The following is a 17,604-nucleotide window of genomic DNA, read 5'->3' as shown; positions in this document are numbered from 1 at the left end:
TGTCCCTTATACAAACTCCCATACCACTACAGATGAAATACCAGCAAGCTTGTGCTGCAGTTTCAACTGACTCTACATCCAGTACGTATACCCTTATTTATAACTTGTAACTAGTAATCCCATTGTAATTGCTTGTAGCAGGCTGTTTCTCAAAACAGCGAGATGCTCTAGATTTAATTTGGGCCTTCTTTAAGGGCTATGTGTCTACATGCTCTTTTGCTGCATGCATATTAGGCAGGAATGGATGGCAGCCATGACATACGGGGTTCGTCAGCACTTTCTAGGGGACAGTGGGGTTCCCAAAAGCTAAAAAGATTACGAATGGTTTAGCCCCCTTGAGTCACCCCTAACAAACACTCTTGTGAGTCAACCTAACAGCCTGAAACTTGCAGACTGCAGTCAAAGACAAGACTCTGTACATTTAACCAATCAGCAATAGCTCGATGAAGCAATATAAGCTATTCGGACACACATGAACGCGCTGCCACCTCAACGAATAACCCGTGCAGACCATCCAAATTCAGATGTTCAACTTGACAGGCTGAAAGCCTGGAAGCAAGATGACCAAGTAATTATGGATATCTCAGCTATACATGCCTCATTATTTGGCAATAACATGCCTAAGGCGCATCCTACCTTGCCAACCTGTCGCTGCAAATCTGCTACAGATATATTTTCTCGAGCCACTTGAACGCAAACCTAAAATTTGTGCTTTCTGCCAAAAGGATTTCGAAGCTAAAATTTTTACAGTAGCCTGCGGGAGATAGTATACTACAACCACAGTGGAAAGCAGGGTGAGTTGGAAAGCATATGCAAACATGCAGGAAATGGGATGATGCTACATGACCACTTGCATTGTGTCATCCTTCTTTCATCATTCCCCTGTTTCACACTTCTTCAAAGATGGAAGACTACAACAGCACTAGTCAGTCACGCCACGCATCCATTACCACATCAAATCTGTTGGCTTGACTCCTGGAAACGCTGCTAAGTGACATCACTTCCAAAGGAAAATGAGTTGGCTAACAGTCGCATATAGGTTACAGCCGAAGCCGTTAACAACACTCCTTTTGGCAAAGTAAAGTGTCAAGGCGAGTTAACTAACAGGGTGGGGCTGTGGCACGCACCTGTGCCCCAGCCTGGACGTCCTTGAAAAGCTGGGTGCCCCTCTCCAGGGTGAGCTCGTAGAGGGACACGTGTGCCGTGCCCAGTTGCACCACCTGCACGGAAAAGCACTGAGAATGCCCCTGGACACTTCCAGGCTCCACAGCCCTTTCAACAAAGATGTCCCCACTTTTCTTCCTTCCTAGGGACAATAGAAAGTGGCAGTTACAGCCGTACCCCACTGCCACTCTAGTGTGAAGGGGCCCAAACCAGGTCCACAGACCATGACCAGGATCACACAGTTTATTGGTTTATTGGTGGTTAACGTCCCAAAGCGACTGAGGCTATGAGTGACGCCGTAGTAAAGGGCTCCAGAAATTTCGACCACCTGGGGTTCTTTAATGTGCACTGACATCGCACAGTACACGGGCCTCGTGAATTTGGCCACCATCAAAATTCGATCGCCGCGGCCCGGGATCGAACCCATGTCTTTTGGGTCAGCAGCCGAGCGCCATCACACAGTTTCAAATTGCACCATTTCCAAGAGGCCAACTGATCTAGATGTCTTACACAGCATAGGCCTAAGTGAACCACATTCTCAGTGAGCATTATGTAATCTTATCAAATGTCTGATGGACTACTGCTTGGCAAAAACGAAAGAGCATTTGAATGGGCTTCCTTGTCACGTGGCTTTCTCTATCCCCTATTACATGACATTGTTTTTTAACCTCTACTTCTAGTTTCGTTCCATCATGATGTAAGATAATGTGTCTCCTAGTACCATTCCTGTCTAGCCTGCAAAAAGGCATGCACTAGACAAATAAACCAATTAAAATATCATATTTACATGAATATAGCGCGTTTTTTTCCCTTAAATGGTTTCAGAATGCATCTCGCTTTATATTTGAAATGAAGTTACGAAACAATGCAATTTTTTTTTTCGCTGCTCCTCTACATAGCTACCGCGAGCTCCACCACCACTCTCGCGAGCAATAGACCGATTTCACAAGCAGTTGCGCTACGCCACCGCCGCCGCGATGCACTCTGGGAGTTGTGGTACTCCGGCCGGCGGCCGCGTCGGCGCGGTGCGTGGCGCACGCGCAAGAAGCAGCCCTGTTTGCGTCGCCACACGATGTTTCTCTTAATGAATGCTAGATTTGCGGCACTGTAGACACCTGAGGGGTGTCATGAGCTCCGACAACTGTGCGAAGCAGAGGGTCCCGGATTTTCTGTTTTATAGAAGAGAAAAAGTACCCAAGACATTGCGTAGAAGCTGTTCACGAAAGGCAGGGGAAGAAGTCCTGTTCAGTGCATTTAGCCGTATTGTCCCTGTTGATCAGTGGACATTGAAAAATTTTCAAGTTCTGAAGCTCTATGAAATGTCTTCTACGCGCCGCTCAGCTTTGAGGCGGTCCCTTAAATTGTTAAAAAGAAGGCGATCGGATTTGCCTTCGTGCTGCGTCGTCAAGCCGTCCTTGCAGAGATTTCTGCCCGGTGCAAGGTTGTAAGGGAACAAGTGTGCTCAGATTTATTGTCATATTCAGGAACCCACAATGTTCTTTTGATACACATATTCACTCCTTATGTCTCGAGCTGCCATACTAGCGATAATGCTTTCTCTATTTCACGCAATGAGAAAGCGAGGCTATAAAACTGTAGAAATGTGGAATAATTCCAGCTCACTGGTCGTTGAGCATAAGTGGCATTCCAGTATCAGCCACATACCATTTATGCCGGGATATCATCCACATTTTGCCCGTTGTTTTCGAAAAAAAAAGGCCATCTACTGTACTCGTACTGCGAAAATAGCGAGAGTGAGTCGTATGGGAGACGCCCTGGCAGAAGATTATATTAACCTAAATAAAAAAGTAATTAGTGTAGCAATAATCAAAATAAAACTGTTGGTCACGAAATTAAAAACCCCTAAACCCTAATTAAGCGTACTCAAAACCTCCCCGATTGGCTTGTCTTTTTCTCATTTTGTACTGAACACAAGCATTTGTCACATCTCCATTTAGAAAAACGGCATAGCTCGCTCGAATGCTCATCTTTCCTGCTGGTGACCCGCCGAGCACGTCGTGAATACACTTATGTGTTTATGTGAATAAAAAAAACTATCGCATGGCCAGTTTTCAGCAAGGGCTATGACGAAAAAGTAAACACAACAAACGCTGTGTGACACGTCTATAGCGAATGCCTAGATGAATACAGCGATTACTGGAACAGCTAAATGTGGTGGCAAGAAATGTAAATACTGTCCGAAGACGTTAATAAAATCGCGTGCATCGCTATGCGTTGAAATATTCTCCTGACAAAATTAACGAAAGCGGCGGTCAAGCGCATTTGCATCGTCACCTGCCGCATTTTCCAAAGCAAGGTTCTAGTAACAAGCGCAGCGTCGCCACCACGTTCACTCCACTTCAAGGGGGAACTGACCACCCTCTCTGCGCTGCTCCTACCGCGATCAGCACTGCACCCCTCGAAACTCCGCCGTGGAGCCTCTGTTTCCTTTGTAGAGCTCAACACAATAAACGAAACTGCGGAAAGTGCGGCCGGGTATAATGCTTGTCAAGGCGCAAAGTAATGTGGGCTGTCGTGCAGACGACGCCACGAAGGACTACAACCAAAATGGCGGCTGGCTACTTCCGGTAAACGCGCGCATGCGCAGTAGGCTTTGTGAAATCGGTCTATTGGGAGAAGCCAACTTTTCGGCAGCCTTGGGGGCCGCACGCAGCGCAGGCAAAGGAGAGGGTGACTACGAATGGGGACAACTGTCAGCACGAGCATTCAAGAAAAAAAAAAGGCACTGAAAGAATTGAGTGCACTAGGAAAACAAAAGAAGGGCTAATGTGCGCATGACTGGATGGCACAAAACACGAAGTGGCCACTACTGCGTGCACTAACGTCAGAGGCTTTGCTGCGCCCTTTGATGTCAAATGCATTTCTCAAATGATACCAACACATCCGTTTCTTCCGTATTCTTGCGCATAGTTTCCGTTTTTTCCAAGCCCTCAGGTACAGTTGCCTTGAACATGACGAGATAATGCTACAATTGTAAATTTTTTTTTTTTTTTCCGTGATGTCTCAAGATAAGCCCTCGCATTATATTCATGGTGGCATTATATATCTGTAAAATACTGTACTATGTAAGCATAAACTAACGTAAGTATGGTTCCAGCAAACAAAGAAAAAAGACAAAGGTAACAAAGACAAGTCCCTTCAGGACAGCTTTCTGAAACAGCCTACATGGCTCATTTAGTGAGACAAAAAACATCGCTGTAGGTATTACCAAATGACCTAAAACAGTGCCCCCAAAATTTGTTCCTCACCACATGCTTTATGTTATGTACTCCTCCACCTGCTTGTTGCTCATTCACATGAACAATATAAGAAGTCCACCAACAATTACTGAGCTGTCATCTTCCGTTCCCTTTAACATACATTTCATCATAAGAAGAAAGGAAAAAAAAGAACATGACAAATGTCTCTCCTACATTTGCAAGGCTGGGCACTGACATCTGTTGTTCCTATCGTAGGTGAACTTCAATTGAAACCCAGCATTTCTGGAGGTGCCAACCAGTATAGCATCACAAAAACATAGCTGCAATATGAAAGGGAACAGTAGCACTCTGCCCTAAAGTTGAAAATGCTTCAAGGGCATCATCTATCCACAGGAAAACTATTTCGAACAAAAAATTAACAAGTGTGCTTTTAAGCTGTGCTAATGCAGTAACCTTTGGTTGAATGCAGGTAATCAGGTAATGCATTCATTTTCATATCGAAGCTCCCTACATCTACATGCTAATATAGCATGTAGGTATGCAACATCTATATATAGCATGTATAGATATAGCATGTATATAGATCATGTACATATAGCATGTATATATAGCATGTACATATAGCATGTATATATAGCATGTACTATCGCGCTCAATATGAGTTGCAACGCGCGGTCATCGACCGGGGCTCGTTCCGTGGTGTGCCTCCTCCAAACAGCCGCTCGGAATTCTGGGAGAAACTTTTCCCTGAGCGGGGGTGGTGTTGTTTCCTGGAACAGCAGTTTTTCCCAGAATTCCGAGCGGCTGTTTGGAGGAGGCACACCACGGAACGAGCCCCGGTCAATGACCACGCGTTGCAACTCATATTGAGCGCGATAGTACATATAACACACACACACGCACGCACACATGCATGCACGCACGCACACACACACATATAGCATGCATATATAGCATGTATATATAGCATGCAGATAATATACCAACTACTGAGCTTTGCTGAATGACTGACGAGGAAATAAATTCTGGGGAACACATTTCTCCGCCAACAGCAAGACTGCCTGACGGGCGAGTGTGTCTGGGCAGACCTGTCGTAGCTCCTCCATCCAGCCGTCAAGTGTCTGTCCCGGTCGTCCATACAGCACGTCCACCGAGACCTGGCCCGGAAAGAGACGAGTGGCCCACTCCACACAGCGCAGGCCATCCTCGACTGAGTGTGTCCGCCCCAGGGAAGCCAGCTCAGCATCACTCACAAGGCTCTGGAGGCAGAAACATACAAACAACAATACGCTGCAGTTTCCAAAGGAAATTCCGCAAAGTACTTGTTGGGTTCCCCTGGCATCTCAATCCATGCATGCCCGAACTTTTCCTTTTACCTATGGTACTTTATTTTGGAAGTGAACGGTATTACAGAACTAGTACAGGGAAGCATTACAGAATCGCGTGATCTGTTTTGTCCTAAGCAGCTACACATGCATGTGACAGTACGTCAAAGAGCTCTAAAATACCTTGAACTTCTAAACACTGCTGTAGTGAGATGCATTTCTTTACTTCAGTATATACCGGGTGTCCCAGCTAAATGTAACCAAACTTTTAAAAAAGGCTAAGTGTCCTAGTCCAGTGAAACCAACTCAGGGTTGTTCATAGTCGCGTGGCCTAGTCTTGAGTATTTTTTTGCTCTTCAAAGTTAATTAATTAGTTAAGTTTAATTAGCTGACTTTTTAATTATTGACTTCATTAAGAAAGTGTCAATGAAAAAGTTTTAGATCGCCTCGAAAAACCGCGAGTAGTGTTGTTTCCGTGAAGTTACGATTTACGTAGCTTCATTTATTGGCCTTAAAAAAAAGTTATCACATGACCAGCTGCTCGCTCACTTCTCTGCCCCAATGTGCACCCAAAGTCTCATCGAGGAGAGGACTTCAGAAAAAACGGATTTTATTCTTTAAGGCGCGTCTTGGGGCGTTGAAGTGGCACAGTTGTCATGTGGAAGCTTTTTCTTGTGGTGCGGGTTATGGTTAAAGGCCGGTGAAAAAACTACTTTACGTAAATATTACTTTGCTGCGAATGTCTCAGTAAGCTGTTTCTCAAAGCGATCTACAACTTTTCCATTGACACTTTGTTTCTGAAGTCAATAATTAAAAAAGTTAGTTAATTAAGCTTAACTAATTAGCGAACCTTGAAGAACGAAAAAAATACTGCAGACTAGGTCACACGACTCTGAACAACCCTCATTTTGTTTCAGACGGCTAGGACACTCAGTGTTTTTTAAAAGCTTGGTTACATTTAGCTGGGACACCTGGTATACAGTCTTTGAAACAGCACTTCTACCTTTCGACTAGAAAAATCTGCCCTGCACCATATATGATCTCTTTCTGTGGACTGATCACGCGCTGAAAGTATCTTTATCATTTTGTGTGACTAACTTGTTCAGACTGTCACCTCTGCTTGTTAGCCATTACAATCTAGAATGAGCTGCCATTTAGCGTCGTGTATTCACGACTTTCATGCATTCTGTGGCACTATATCTCCTGTATATACTATACTTGTGACTCTGCACTTTGTATTCACTGTGAGTGTACCAATTCCCCATCCCCCCTGTTATGTACTACCCCTCAATCAGTGGGTACTGTAAGTAAATAAAATAAATATTTTAACTGCTTATAGCGGACTGCTTCACCCTTGAGACAGATTTTATTGTTGAATTTAGACATGTGTCTGACGAACTATGTGTCTGCGTGGTTCTTTTTTTTTTTTTGTGCATACATCTTAGGCAGGAAAGAGTGAAAGCCAAGACAAGCACAGTTCCTCAGCAAGTTCTGAAAAACCACGGAGTGCTCTCCCGGGCTAAAGAAGATTAAGAACCTGTGTGTTGAACCGATGCACCCACAGTTGCTCCATTGAAAACTCCGCTCTGAAGCTGTGCACAGCAGATAGAAGAGGGCACAAAACCAAGTGGGCAATAGACACCCTTGGATGTCCCGTGGACATTTTGGATGTCCACTGGATGTCCAAGGGAGTTTCGATGACCATTGGGAAAGAACTGACCGCACAAAACTCGAGTACCATCCTGCCCTGTCTGCCCTGTCTGCCCATAAAGACAGGGCAGACAGAATGAAATCGCCACCTGCTGTTCACTGCGTATAGATAGCAAAATATACATTTAATTAAAAATAATGGCACTATATGAGGTTCTACCGCCCTAAAGCTCCAAGTGCATGGTCTATTAAGGGGATGCCGCAGTGAAGAGCTCTGGGTAATCAACCACATGGGGCTCTTTTATCTATGTTGGCATCACACATGGCACATGGGTATCTTTTGTATTCGCATCCATCAGATGCAACTGCTGCAGCAGGGATGTGATCCAATGACCTTGGACTCTGTAGCTGAAGGCCGAAGCCATCAACCAATCACAGTGGGTCATTTATTAGAGAGCATTATGCAGTGGCAAAGGACAAAAATATCAAACAGGAGCAGAAAGTATGGCTACACAAGAGCTTCGGATAACATATTGTTACATTCACCGCCTAACTACCCCCCCGTAACTACATTCTCAGCAGAACTACCCCGTAACAATATTCTCAAAAAGGATTGACACCACGTGATACATCAATTGTGCTTTAAAATCATGAGGAATGCTTCATCGGTAGCACGTTAAAAATTGCTTGAATGTTCGGCCCTCAATATCTACTTTCTTTTATCTTTCATATGCCTTGTTTTGTACATGCTGCACAAATAAAAAAAAGAAAAAGCAGCTGTAATTCGATACAGGCCTGGTCTAGGTACCTCTTATATCTTGGCAGCACATGCAGTGTGCCAGAAATAATGGAAATACATCAACTAGCCCAGCACTGAGTACAGAATTCTTATTTTAATGAAAGTTGCTAGAAATAGCATGCAATACAGACCTGCATGCCAACCGAAACTCGCGTGACCCCAGCTTCCTTGAAGCCACTGCAATAATAAGAATAAAAAAAAAAATTCCTCACACCACTGATGGGGGCTGCCTTTCAAAAGAAACTTCAGTAAAATCTCTTCGGTGCAAATGAGTTGAAAAATGAAAGCTTATTGCATAAAATTCAGGTTTTTGGTGGTACCAGGCTAGTTATATGTTAACTTAAAGGAAAAGAGACACCAATTTTTAGTTGTGTCTTCTTTTACTTGTGCGCAGCACATTGCAAAACACAGAAACCACATGGATTGCACCAACAAACGATAGAAAATTTATAACTGAATTTTTTTCTCTCATGGTTTCGGTTTCAACAGTGAAACGATGGCTGTGACGTACAAGACATGTCCAGCTCGTGTGAGGCATGCAAAACTCCAAAATGGTCACCGCTTTCTTTATTTTAATTCACATCAACTCTTGTGCAAGTCCGCTCAAGAGTTGGAATGTCAAAAAATGAACAAGCAGTGATTATATCGCAGTTTTTTGCATGCCTCACGTGACATCAACGTATCCTGTATGTCACAGCCATCGTTTGACTTTTGAAACTGAAACAGCATGAGAGAAAAAAATTCAATCATAAATTATTCAGCTGTCATTGGAGAATCCCACATCATGATTCATGTATACCACATCACTCCAAAGAAAAAAAATATGCATCCAAAAACTTGGTGTCTTTGCTGGGACGCAAAGTGAACGCAGTGCACGGTAATAAGAAATGTTTTAAAATTCTTTGTAATTGGTCTCATCATCATCATCATTTATTAACCCTTAAAGGTGCACTGAAGAGGATTCTGAACATGTATTTTTGCCGCAGGAACACGATCTGCACGTTCCTAGCATTCTCAGAAACAGTGACTTATTGCCCTGTGTGGCCGATTTCCCCAATTAAATCGAATTAACGTCCGGCTCCCGCCTTTTTTTTTAAATTCTGCCTCGTACGGTGGGCGGAGTCGACCAACACATGGAGTGCCTTTCACCCAGTCCCGTGGAGGCTTTGCTTTCGCTTTATTTTGTTTTTTAGGTTTCCATGAATAAATAGTTTCATTCGCAGATAATATAGCCGCAAAATAAGCCCGAAGAAATAAAAATATGCGCGGACTATTTGCTACTACAGACTACTACGTATTACTCCGCCGATGGCAGAGCGGCAAGCCGCCACGGGACTGGGCGAAAGGCACTCCATGCGTTGGTCGACTCCGCGCACCGTACGGGGTGAATTAAAAAAAAAGGCGGGAGCCGGACGTTAATTCCATTTAATTGGGGAAATCGGCCACACAGGGCAGTAAATCGCAGCTTCTAAGAAAGCTTGGAACGTGTAGATTGAGTTCCCGTGGCAAAAAGACAAGTTCAGATTCCTCTTCAGTGCACCTTTAAGGGTCCCGTTAGGGACATTACATAAGGGAGGGGAGGTGGTACAGGGGTGTTCAGCAGTCATACATGAATATAAATATAGAATGAATATAAATATAGAAGGAATATAGAAATACAGAAAATATAGAAAATATAAAATATAGAATACAATAGAATAGGGGTTTTTGTGCTAAAATGCACCAGCAAACAAAAACGGGAAAGGCTGGAAGGAGATGTCCAGGACGCATGCTTCCCATTCCCAAAAGGATTCCCATTCTTTTTCAAAAAGACGGTGGGAGGGTTAGGGCACTGATGGCATCGGTATAGTGCACCTGAGCCGATCTTTCGCTGCAGCAGTTGGATTACACTCCACGGTCACCTCCACAACAGGTGTCGTCGTCAACGCAGCCACAGCTTGCAAAACGTGCTCCACGTCTTGAGGCCGCATGAGGCTTGGCGTACCTGCAGGGGCATAGTCGGGGGTGGTGTTTTGGTTTCAGAACACCTCCCGAAATTTTCTGAGCGCTGCATCCCCTCCTTTTGGCTTTATTTTTTCACCCATGCTATTTGCACACAGCATCAATGTATTAAAATGTAAAAACAAAAGTAAGAAGAGTGTCGGTTTATTCTTGAAAAGATTGGTGCACGTTATTGCCGCTCTGTAATAGGAAGCGGAAGTTATTGCAGAAAAGAGTTATTCTTCTTCGCCATCCCACGACGTATGGCACTCCTTTTAATTGTAGGCATGGTTCACCCAATTAAACATACCTTTTCATGTCAGCCTACTTTTCATCCTTTGTATTGTCCTCAAATGATCAAAAAATATCACTAAAATAAAAGTGCTTTTTTTAAAGTGCCTCTGTGGCCGGACGCAAGTTCGCATGCGGTAGACGTTTTGACAAATGCGATTCGTTCATCATTCCTGACTTTGTTATAGCACAGAAGTTTCTGTGTTGTTTTATATTATGTTAAAAAATTGTATACGCACGATTTTTTATGTGAAAATAAATGTTCTTTACGAATCAAGTCCCCAGAGTCCTGCGTGCACTCATACTTTTATGCAGATATTACAGTGAGCGAAACAACTAACCCTTCGGCTTCATTGAAGCAGAGAAAAATGACTAAGATATTGTTTGGGCGCAGGCTTTCTTTTTACTTTTTTACAGGTGGTGTACAACGCCTCCTGAAAAATATTTCTGGCTGCGCCACTGCGTGCCTGCATAGTGTGTGCTGAGCAAGCAGATGTAAAATGCTGCACATGAGCAAGCATTTTCATAAAAATGATCCACACATTGAGAGAGAGCCATTTTTTGTTATTACCTTAGATAACCGATAGTGCTAAAGATTGGAAGGAATGAAGAACACTTGTTACAGCATATACGTCGCCAATTGATGGAATTTGATACCTAGACTAAAAACAGTTTATTTTCTGATAGTGAATGCTTATCTGGTACATGTCCTCTCTGATACTTAAGAACAGAATGTTTCCTTGTGAACAAAAACGCAGAAGGATAACTCTGTACCTAAACCCCACCGCGGTGGCTCAGTGGTTACGGCGCTCGGCTGCTGTCCCGAAAGACGCGGGTTCAATCCCGGCCGCGGTGGCTGAATTTCGATGAAGACGAAATTCTAGAGGCCCGTGTATTGTGCGATGTCAGTGCACGTTAAGGAACCCCAGGTGGTCGAAATTTCCGGAGCCCTTCACTACGGCGTCCCTCATAGCCTGAGTTGCTTTGGGATGTTAAACCCCAATAAACCAAACCAAACCATCTGTACCTAAGAAACATAACTGCTCACTTAAAAACAAATTACTGACTAATCTGCATACTTGTGCTCATGAGCAAAATAATTGAAAAATGGCTCACAAATGTCACAGTAGACCCAATATTCTTTTCCCTACTAATTCGCTTTTATTTCAGTTACTCTGCTAACCTGGCTGGTACTGGTATCTGTCTTATTTTATTGCTGTAAATTAAAGACCCGCTAAGGTGTATTGAAAAAAGGGTGGGTATTCTGCTCTGCATACCACCACCGAAGAACACCGTCGTGATTGCAGAGATGCGGCTGCTTCGGATGAGTGTCGAGAGCTCCCGAACGAGGCATTCGGTCATGGCACCATGATCGACGTTTCGGCTGCACAAAGCACACAGAGTCAGCTTTAGCATTCTGCACTACTGCACACAAAGGCAGAGATAAAGGACAACAAAGCACAATTCTAGGGGCACGACACAAGCTCACCAGGGTGCTAGAATCTTTGCCTGGGGGGGGACGCGACTTTCAACACACTTTCCTAATTTTTTTACGAATTCTGATATAACTTTTTCTGCACATTATATTGCTTTCAATATTAAGTGCACAGAATTTCGGCATTATTCCTAGAGAACGTTTTTTATACAAATTTTTTTCTCTCTTACACCTTGTGAAATGCCTGCAGACTAGACTAACTGTGGTCTGGGTTCAACATTCGCTGCATTTCTGAGTATATGCTATGCATGATGACATTCTAGACCTTTTTTTCTCGCACAACAAAATTTTTGTTTTCATTTGCTTTACAAAGCAGCTGGCACAGATGTATCTAAAATGTAAACGTGATGTCACATCGAAATTCTATACTTTATCAAAATAGAAAAGCAAAAATGTCATCACACAGAGCAGGGTTCTGCAAGTGCAACAAGTGCAAGTGTCAGAAAACTGAAAAAAAGGACAATGATGATTTGTCAAGCATTTCCTGATATGCAGTGGCATTGAAGAGTACGAGACAATTTTTCTAGGGTACTTCCTGGTGAATTTCAGCTATGAATCTTTGGGGCAGCATACAAAATGAGTCATACGAGCAGATGAAATGATTTAAAAAAATATATACTTTTTGGCCATCTACTGCAATTTGAAAACCATGTCCCCCCTTAAAGGGACCCTACAACATTTATCAGGCATAAAGTGTTTATTCTTTGTATCCAAAGTGTGGAGGCATTATGATGCCTGAATGCCCAAAGAGATCGCCGAAATCGTAATATTTAGTATTTTAATCTCCACAATTGCTCCTTTCGAGCCTATGGTGTAAAAACGCAGCGGAAAATTTCAGCTAGAGAAATGAGTTGGCAGCCAGATTGGGCGCTGCCTTTCTGATTGGTTGGGCATCCAATTTGAAACTAGTTCCTTTATACTTGGGAAATGGATCCAAAGTATGATGTCCCTGAGTGCTGTAAGCTTTTCACATGCCAAAAAAACTGAAAGAAAGCAGTGAAAGCGAACGAACAACTAAGTACAATGCTAGAGGTGACGCTTTCAAATTCACTGTAAACTTTCATGGAGGCAAGCGGTGTTCACTTTACGCTGAGAAAGAAGTGAAAAAAAAGAAAAGGCGGTTGGCACGCCTTGCTTAAAAATGCAAAGAGAGAAGCTGGTCTGGAGGCAAGGTTATATTGTATTGTATTGGGTTGGTTGCATGGCGCACAAGCAACTCAGACCATCATGCGCCAAACACATGGTATAACTTCTTTCAAAAGCTGGGTGCCCTCGGTGACAGTGACAAGGACTCTGAGGAGCCCAACAAATCAAATAAAGACCTCAGCCTTCTTCTCAGGCCTGAGAAAATGGATGAGGCGCATCATAAAATGCGTCAAAGCACAGAGTAAGAATTTTTAGAGTTTATAGTTTTTGTGATTATATAGTTTGTTTAAGGTCACCGCTTCCTTCAGGAATCTAAAACAAACGAAATATCTACAAGTGGATTATTTCCTAAAAGTAAATTGGGGTGGAAAGGAATGTGTTTATTGTAAACTACAGTAAAATATTATTTCCTCAGATGTTCCAGTTCTGTGCACGAAAATAAAATGTTGTTTACTGTGAGCTCATCTCCACATTTCTCATATAGACGTTTTTGGCAGCAATAAGTTATGTGTTAGGTGTGTGTGTGTCTGACGCGTACGTGGCATAAAATTACCTCTATAATATGTTCCTGATGCCTGCATGATCTCCGTTCTCCCAGAATGGGTTTTACTAAATGTAGTTTATAATTTTCTTCACTATCCTATATAGACTACCATTTTTCTTTAAGTTTATTTTTTACTAAATTTATGCAATCTGCATAAGGGTATATTTACAGTCCTGACTTCCTTATGGCGAGCATGAGCAGCACACATGTCAACTCTCTCGATGCCACAAATTGCAATATGGCTTGGTACCAAGCAGAAATTAATTTCATGTCCTTGTGTTTCAGCAGTATGTACTATATCTCCTATTAAACATTCTCTTGCATGTCTGGCATGCAGTGCTGTGATTACATTTATCAAGTTCGTGTAGATAATGCTGTCCTGAATGTTCTCTTTGACTATTTTTGCTACAGCCATGAAAATGGCATAACATTCAGCTGAGAAAATTGGCGCGCATTGAGGCAACCTAACTTTTCCCAATTATCTTGTACTACAGCACTTCCGATGTAATGTGCTGTTATAGAACCATCTGTACAAAATGCTGTGTATTTGTTGTATTTTTCTTCCAGCGCCAAAAATTCTTGTAATGTGTTGACATGGAGCTTGCTTTTTGTGAAACTGTGTCCATATGTAGTTGCCTACAGCAGAAAAGGTGTACCAAGGTGGCAGTGGTTCAGGTCTCTGGGCAATATCAGGCAGTATGTCCAGAATACCTAATTCCTGGCAAATTTCTTCAAAACGGGGAATAAGGGGTCTCGTTGCATTGGGTCTGTTACTGAAAAGCTGCTTGGACAGCACTTCGTAACTATGGAGTAGCAGAGATGTTCTGGTGGTGAACAGGTTTTTAGGACGTATGCACGTGTGAGTATGGCTCTCCTATCTGCAAAAGGGGGTTCGCTACATTCTACATAGAGACTGTTTATGGGCGATGCTCTATATGGCTTACTTACAAAGGCACAGATTCGAGTTATGTACTGGATCTAATTGCTTCAGGCATGACGGCCGAGCTGAACTGTACACTATGCACCCATAATCTAGGCAAGAGCGAACTATGCTGTGGTAGATGTGTAAAAGGCAGGTCCTATCAGAAACCTAACGCTTACGTGAAAGCACCTTTAAGATATTTAGTGATCGAGAAGCTTTTTCCTTCAGCGTCTTTATGTGGGTTCATGGTGGGAAAAACAGCGCAAATTAAGACAGAAAACAGAGAACAAGAGGGGAGACAATACAAGCGCTGAGTTATAACAGAAAGGAGAGCCCACTGTACAAGAAATTAACTGTAGCAAAGCAGACATTTGGGCTAGTTGGTGTGAATTCATGGTGGAAAAAACAGCGCAAACTGAGACAGAAAACACAGAACAAGAGGGGAGACACTACAAGCGCCTATCTTAGTTCACGCTGTTTTTTCCACCATGAATTCACACCAACTAGCCCAAATGTCTGCTTTGCTACAGTTAACTCTTTATGTGGGGCAAGAAGGTCAGTTTTTTGTCAAAAGTTATGCCCAGAAATTCGTGGTCACTCTTTACCGGTAATTTGGTTTCGTTCAGGTGTAGGCTAGGATCTGTCTGTAGGCCACGTTTGAGTGAGAAAAGAAAGGCCACTGTTTTCTGTGGGGAGAACCGAAAACCATTTCAGTCAGCCCATGTTGAAAGTTTATTTACTGTTAACTGCACTTGTCTTTCGCATGTTGATATGTTTGAGGATGTGCAAGCTATCTGAAGATTGTTGCACGGGATGTTACGCCTTGGTCTCGCAAATTCTCGAGAAGCTCATTGTCATCCTCTGTCCTTACCAGCCGCTCAGAAGTTACTCCCAGAATGCTGTTCAGGCTGTTGTGAGGTGTTACTGTAATGTCAAGGTCAGCAAATTTTTGTTGTGTGAGTAATACATCACTCTGCTTCTTGGACTTGACCTGTACAAGCGAATCTCTGGAGGAGAGTTTTTTACTTCATATTCCTCGCCTGTGTTGCTTTCTAGCCATTTTTGCATCACGAACACTGATTTTGCGGCCACTGGAGCGTTTTGCTCAACAGCGTGTGCACTATCAGGAACTGTGGGAAATTTTCAGCAGATTTCAGAGTCGAAACTTTGATTTCTTCGGTGCAGTACCGTTTCCAGTTTTGATCATTTTCTTTGAGGGGGGAAATTGAGAATCTATGCTGTATGTATGGATTAAGGGTTCCTATGCAGAAATTCTCCATGCAGTAAAACCTGGCAAAAGCAAGGAAGAAGGAAAAAAAGGGTAACACATCCCGCCATCCTGTTTATGTGCTTAATATCGGATTTAAAAGATCCCAAAGCAGTGGTTATTTTTAATGTTTTAAGCTGCCTTATCACCTCCATGAAAAAGTGCACACACAAGTGAACTGTGCTGCAAAAGCGAAATACAAGGTAATAATGCACAAGAACTAGTAGAGCTGAATGCGAGCAGTGCATTGCATGTTAAACATTCTACTGTGTTGCACAGAGAACTACAGTGAACACACTGGACGGTACCTTAGTCAGAGATGAGAAGAGCACAGATAAGTGTTCGACACTCTGGGCACAACAACAACAAAAAACCTTGCATTCAGAATGTGCATACAACACAGTTTTGAAAAAGTGCATTTGCTCTGACCATTTAAAGCGGTAATTATTTTGAAATCTAGAATAAACATCAACCATAAATAGCCCAAAACCAAGTTCTCTTATGGCACAGACATTCGGGATGCCTTTTTCTTCCTACTGACAAATACACCACTGGTTCACTGACACACTGAAAATAGGCAAAAAAAAAAAGTTCGCGCCAATGCCGAAGAAGTTTTTTAAAAGTGATCAAAGATAAGACAATCAGTTGGTAGTTTGTCCCATGTGTGTGCTCTTCGGCTTCTTCAGTGTTTTCATGTGTGAACGAGCAATGCGGTAATCAAAAACCAAACCGTGCCCGATTTCTAGCGTTGTTACACATGCATGCGCAGCGTGTTTCACAGCTCAACACGCGACCGCCAATCCGCGCACTGCCTACCTGATGTATTTGTTGAAGTTGCAGTACGTGCAGCGCTTTTCGCAGTACGGCCACTGCACAGAAATTCAGCAGCCGTTAATCCCCGACGCCTGCGCGAGCGAAACAACATTGGCACGCAACTCACGTGGACATACAATGAGCTGGAGTCGGAATGAATGCTCCGTGTGTTGCTCGGCCTTCTCGGGACGCAGTATCTACGCGTCGAAGCCCTCCTGAGCACACCGCAGACCGGACGAAGGCGTAAGGACGTCGCAGTACGCATGGCACTGGCTCCTAGCTCGCAGTACGGCCGACGAAACATTCCGGCTGCACGCGGGCACGTCAGGCCGATCGAGTGTTACGAAACCGTGCACCACCTCGCGTTCATGCTACCCACGTCGATGTCAACATTCGCACACATGCACCACACAACACGAACTCGTGTGCAGGTAGTGCACCGAGCTCTCCGCCGCCGCCGGCAATCTGGTAAAAGCATGGCTAAAAGAAACGTACTGTGTAATGTGGCTAGCCTGCATTAACTTTGCGCTGGTACCCACGAACGGCTTTGCGCCGTTGATAGGTTATTGCAGCCAAAAATGTCTTTATTCCGCTAATTTGTCGGGAAATGAGAGGTCGATTCCATGCTTATCTCAACCGGCGCTGTCGCCAGCGCCTGCAGCGCCCGCGTTGGCCGTGTCGCCAGTCGCTAGAGCAGCTAGAAAGTTAGGTAACTCCACCGTGACTCCACCAACTTTTCATCATTCCCTGCCTTTGAGTGGTCGTTAGTAGATAGCTGCGTCATCTGGAAGCCGTAATACAAGCTACCTGCCACTATTTGCCAGAGTGATTTTTTTATACTTTAATTAATTGTCTAATTATTTATCTAAATATTTATTTTGATATATCTGGTTTGTTGCTATTTTGTTGTTTTGTCTCCGGATTTTCAACGAGCAGAATTTACAAGTTTTAGGTTACTGTTTTTCCTGCCCACTGGCGTCGCGACAG

At 43.4% G+C, this 17,604-nt stretch overlaps 1 protein-coding gene across 2 annotated transcripts in view; it reads right to left on the bottom strand.

The window, feature by feature from the left end:
* Nucleotides 1–17,305, bottom strand: part of LOC149333192 (radical S-adenosyl methionine domain-containing protein 1, mitochondrial-like) — a 32,035-nt gene extending 14,730 nt beyond the window's left edge. The window contains exons 1-7 of one of the 2 annotated variants that reach the window (XM_089558584.1): nt 16,745–17,305; nt 16,621–16,673; nt 11,708–11,814; nt 10,014–10,143; nt 8,291–8,336; nt 5,474–5,644; nt 1,128–1,220 (exon numbers count right to left, since the gene is read on the bottom strand). In XM_089558584.1, coding sequence (XP_089414710.1) covers nt 1,128–1,220; nt 5,474–5,644; nt 8,291–8,336; nt 10,014–10,143; nt 11,708–11,814; nt 16,621–16,673; nt 16,745–16,921 — 777 coding nt within the window. In that variant the 5' untranslated portion in view covers nt 16,922–17,305. The remainder of the gene's footprint in view (nt 1–1,127; nt 1,221–5,473; nt 5,645–8,290; nt 8,337–10,013; nt 10,144–11,707; nt 11,815–16,620; nt 16,674–16,744) is intronic. The other variant, XM_089558585.1, reaches the window with a different exon arrangement.
* Nucleotides 17,306–17,604: the final 299 nt, after the last annotated feature.

The sequence above is a fragment of the Amblyomma mixtum genome, chromosome 8 (assembly GCF_055824585.1).
Source record: "Amblyomma mixtum isolate Tamu chromosome 8, ASM5582458v1, whole genome shotgun sequence".
Taxonomy (NCBI): Eukaryota; Metazoa; Arthropoda; class Arachnida; order Ixodida; family Ixodidae; genus Amblyomma; species Amblyomma mixtum.
The sequence above is the reverse complement of the archived record's forward strand: the minus strand, read 5'-3'. Positions and strand labels throughout refer to the sequence as shown.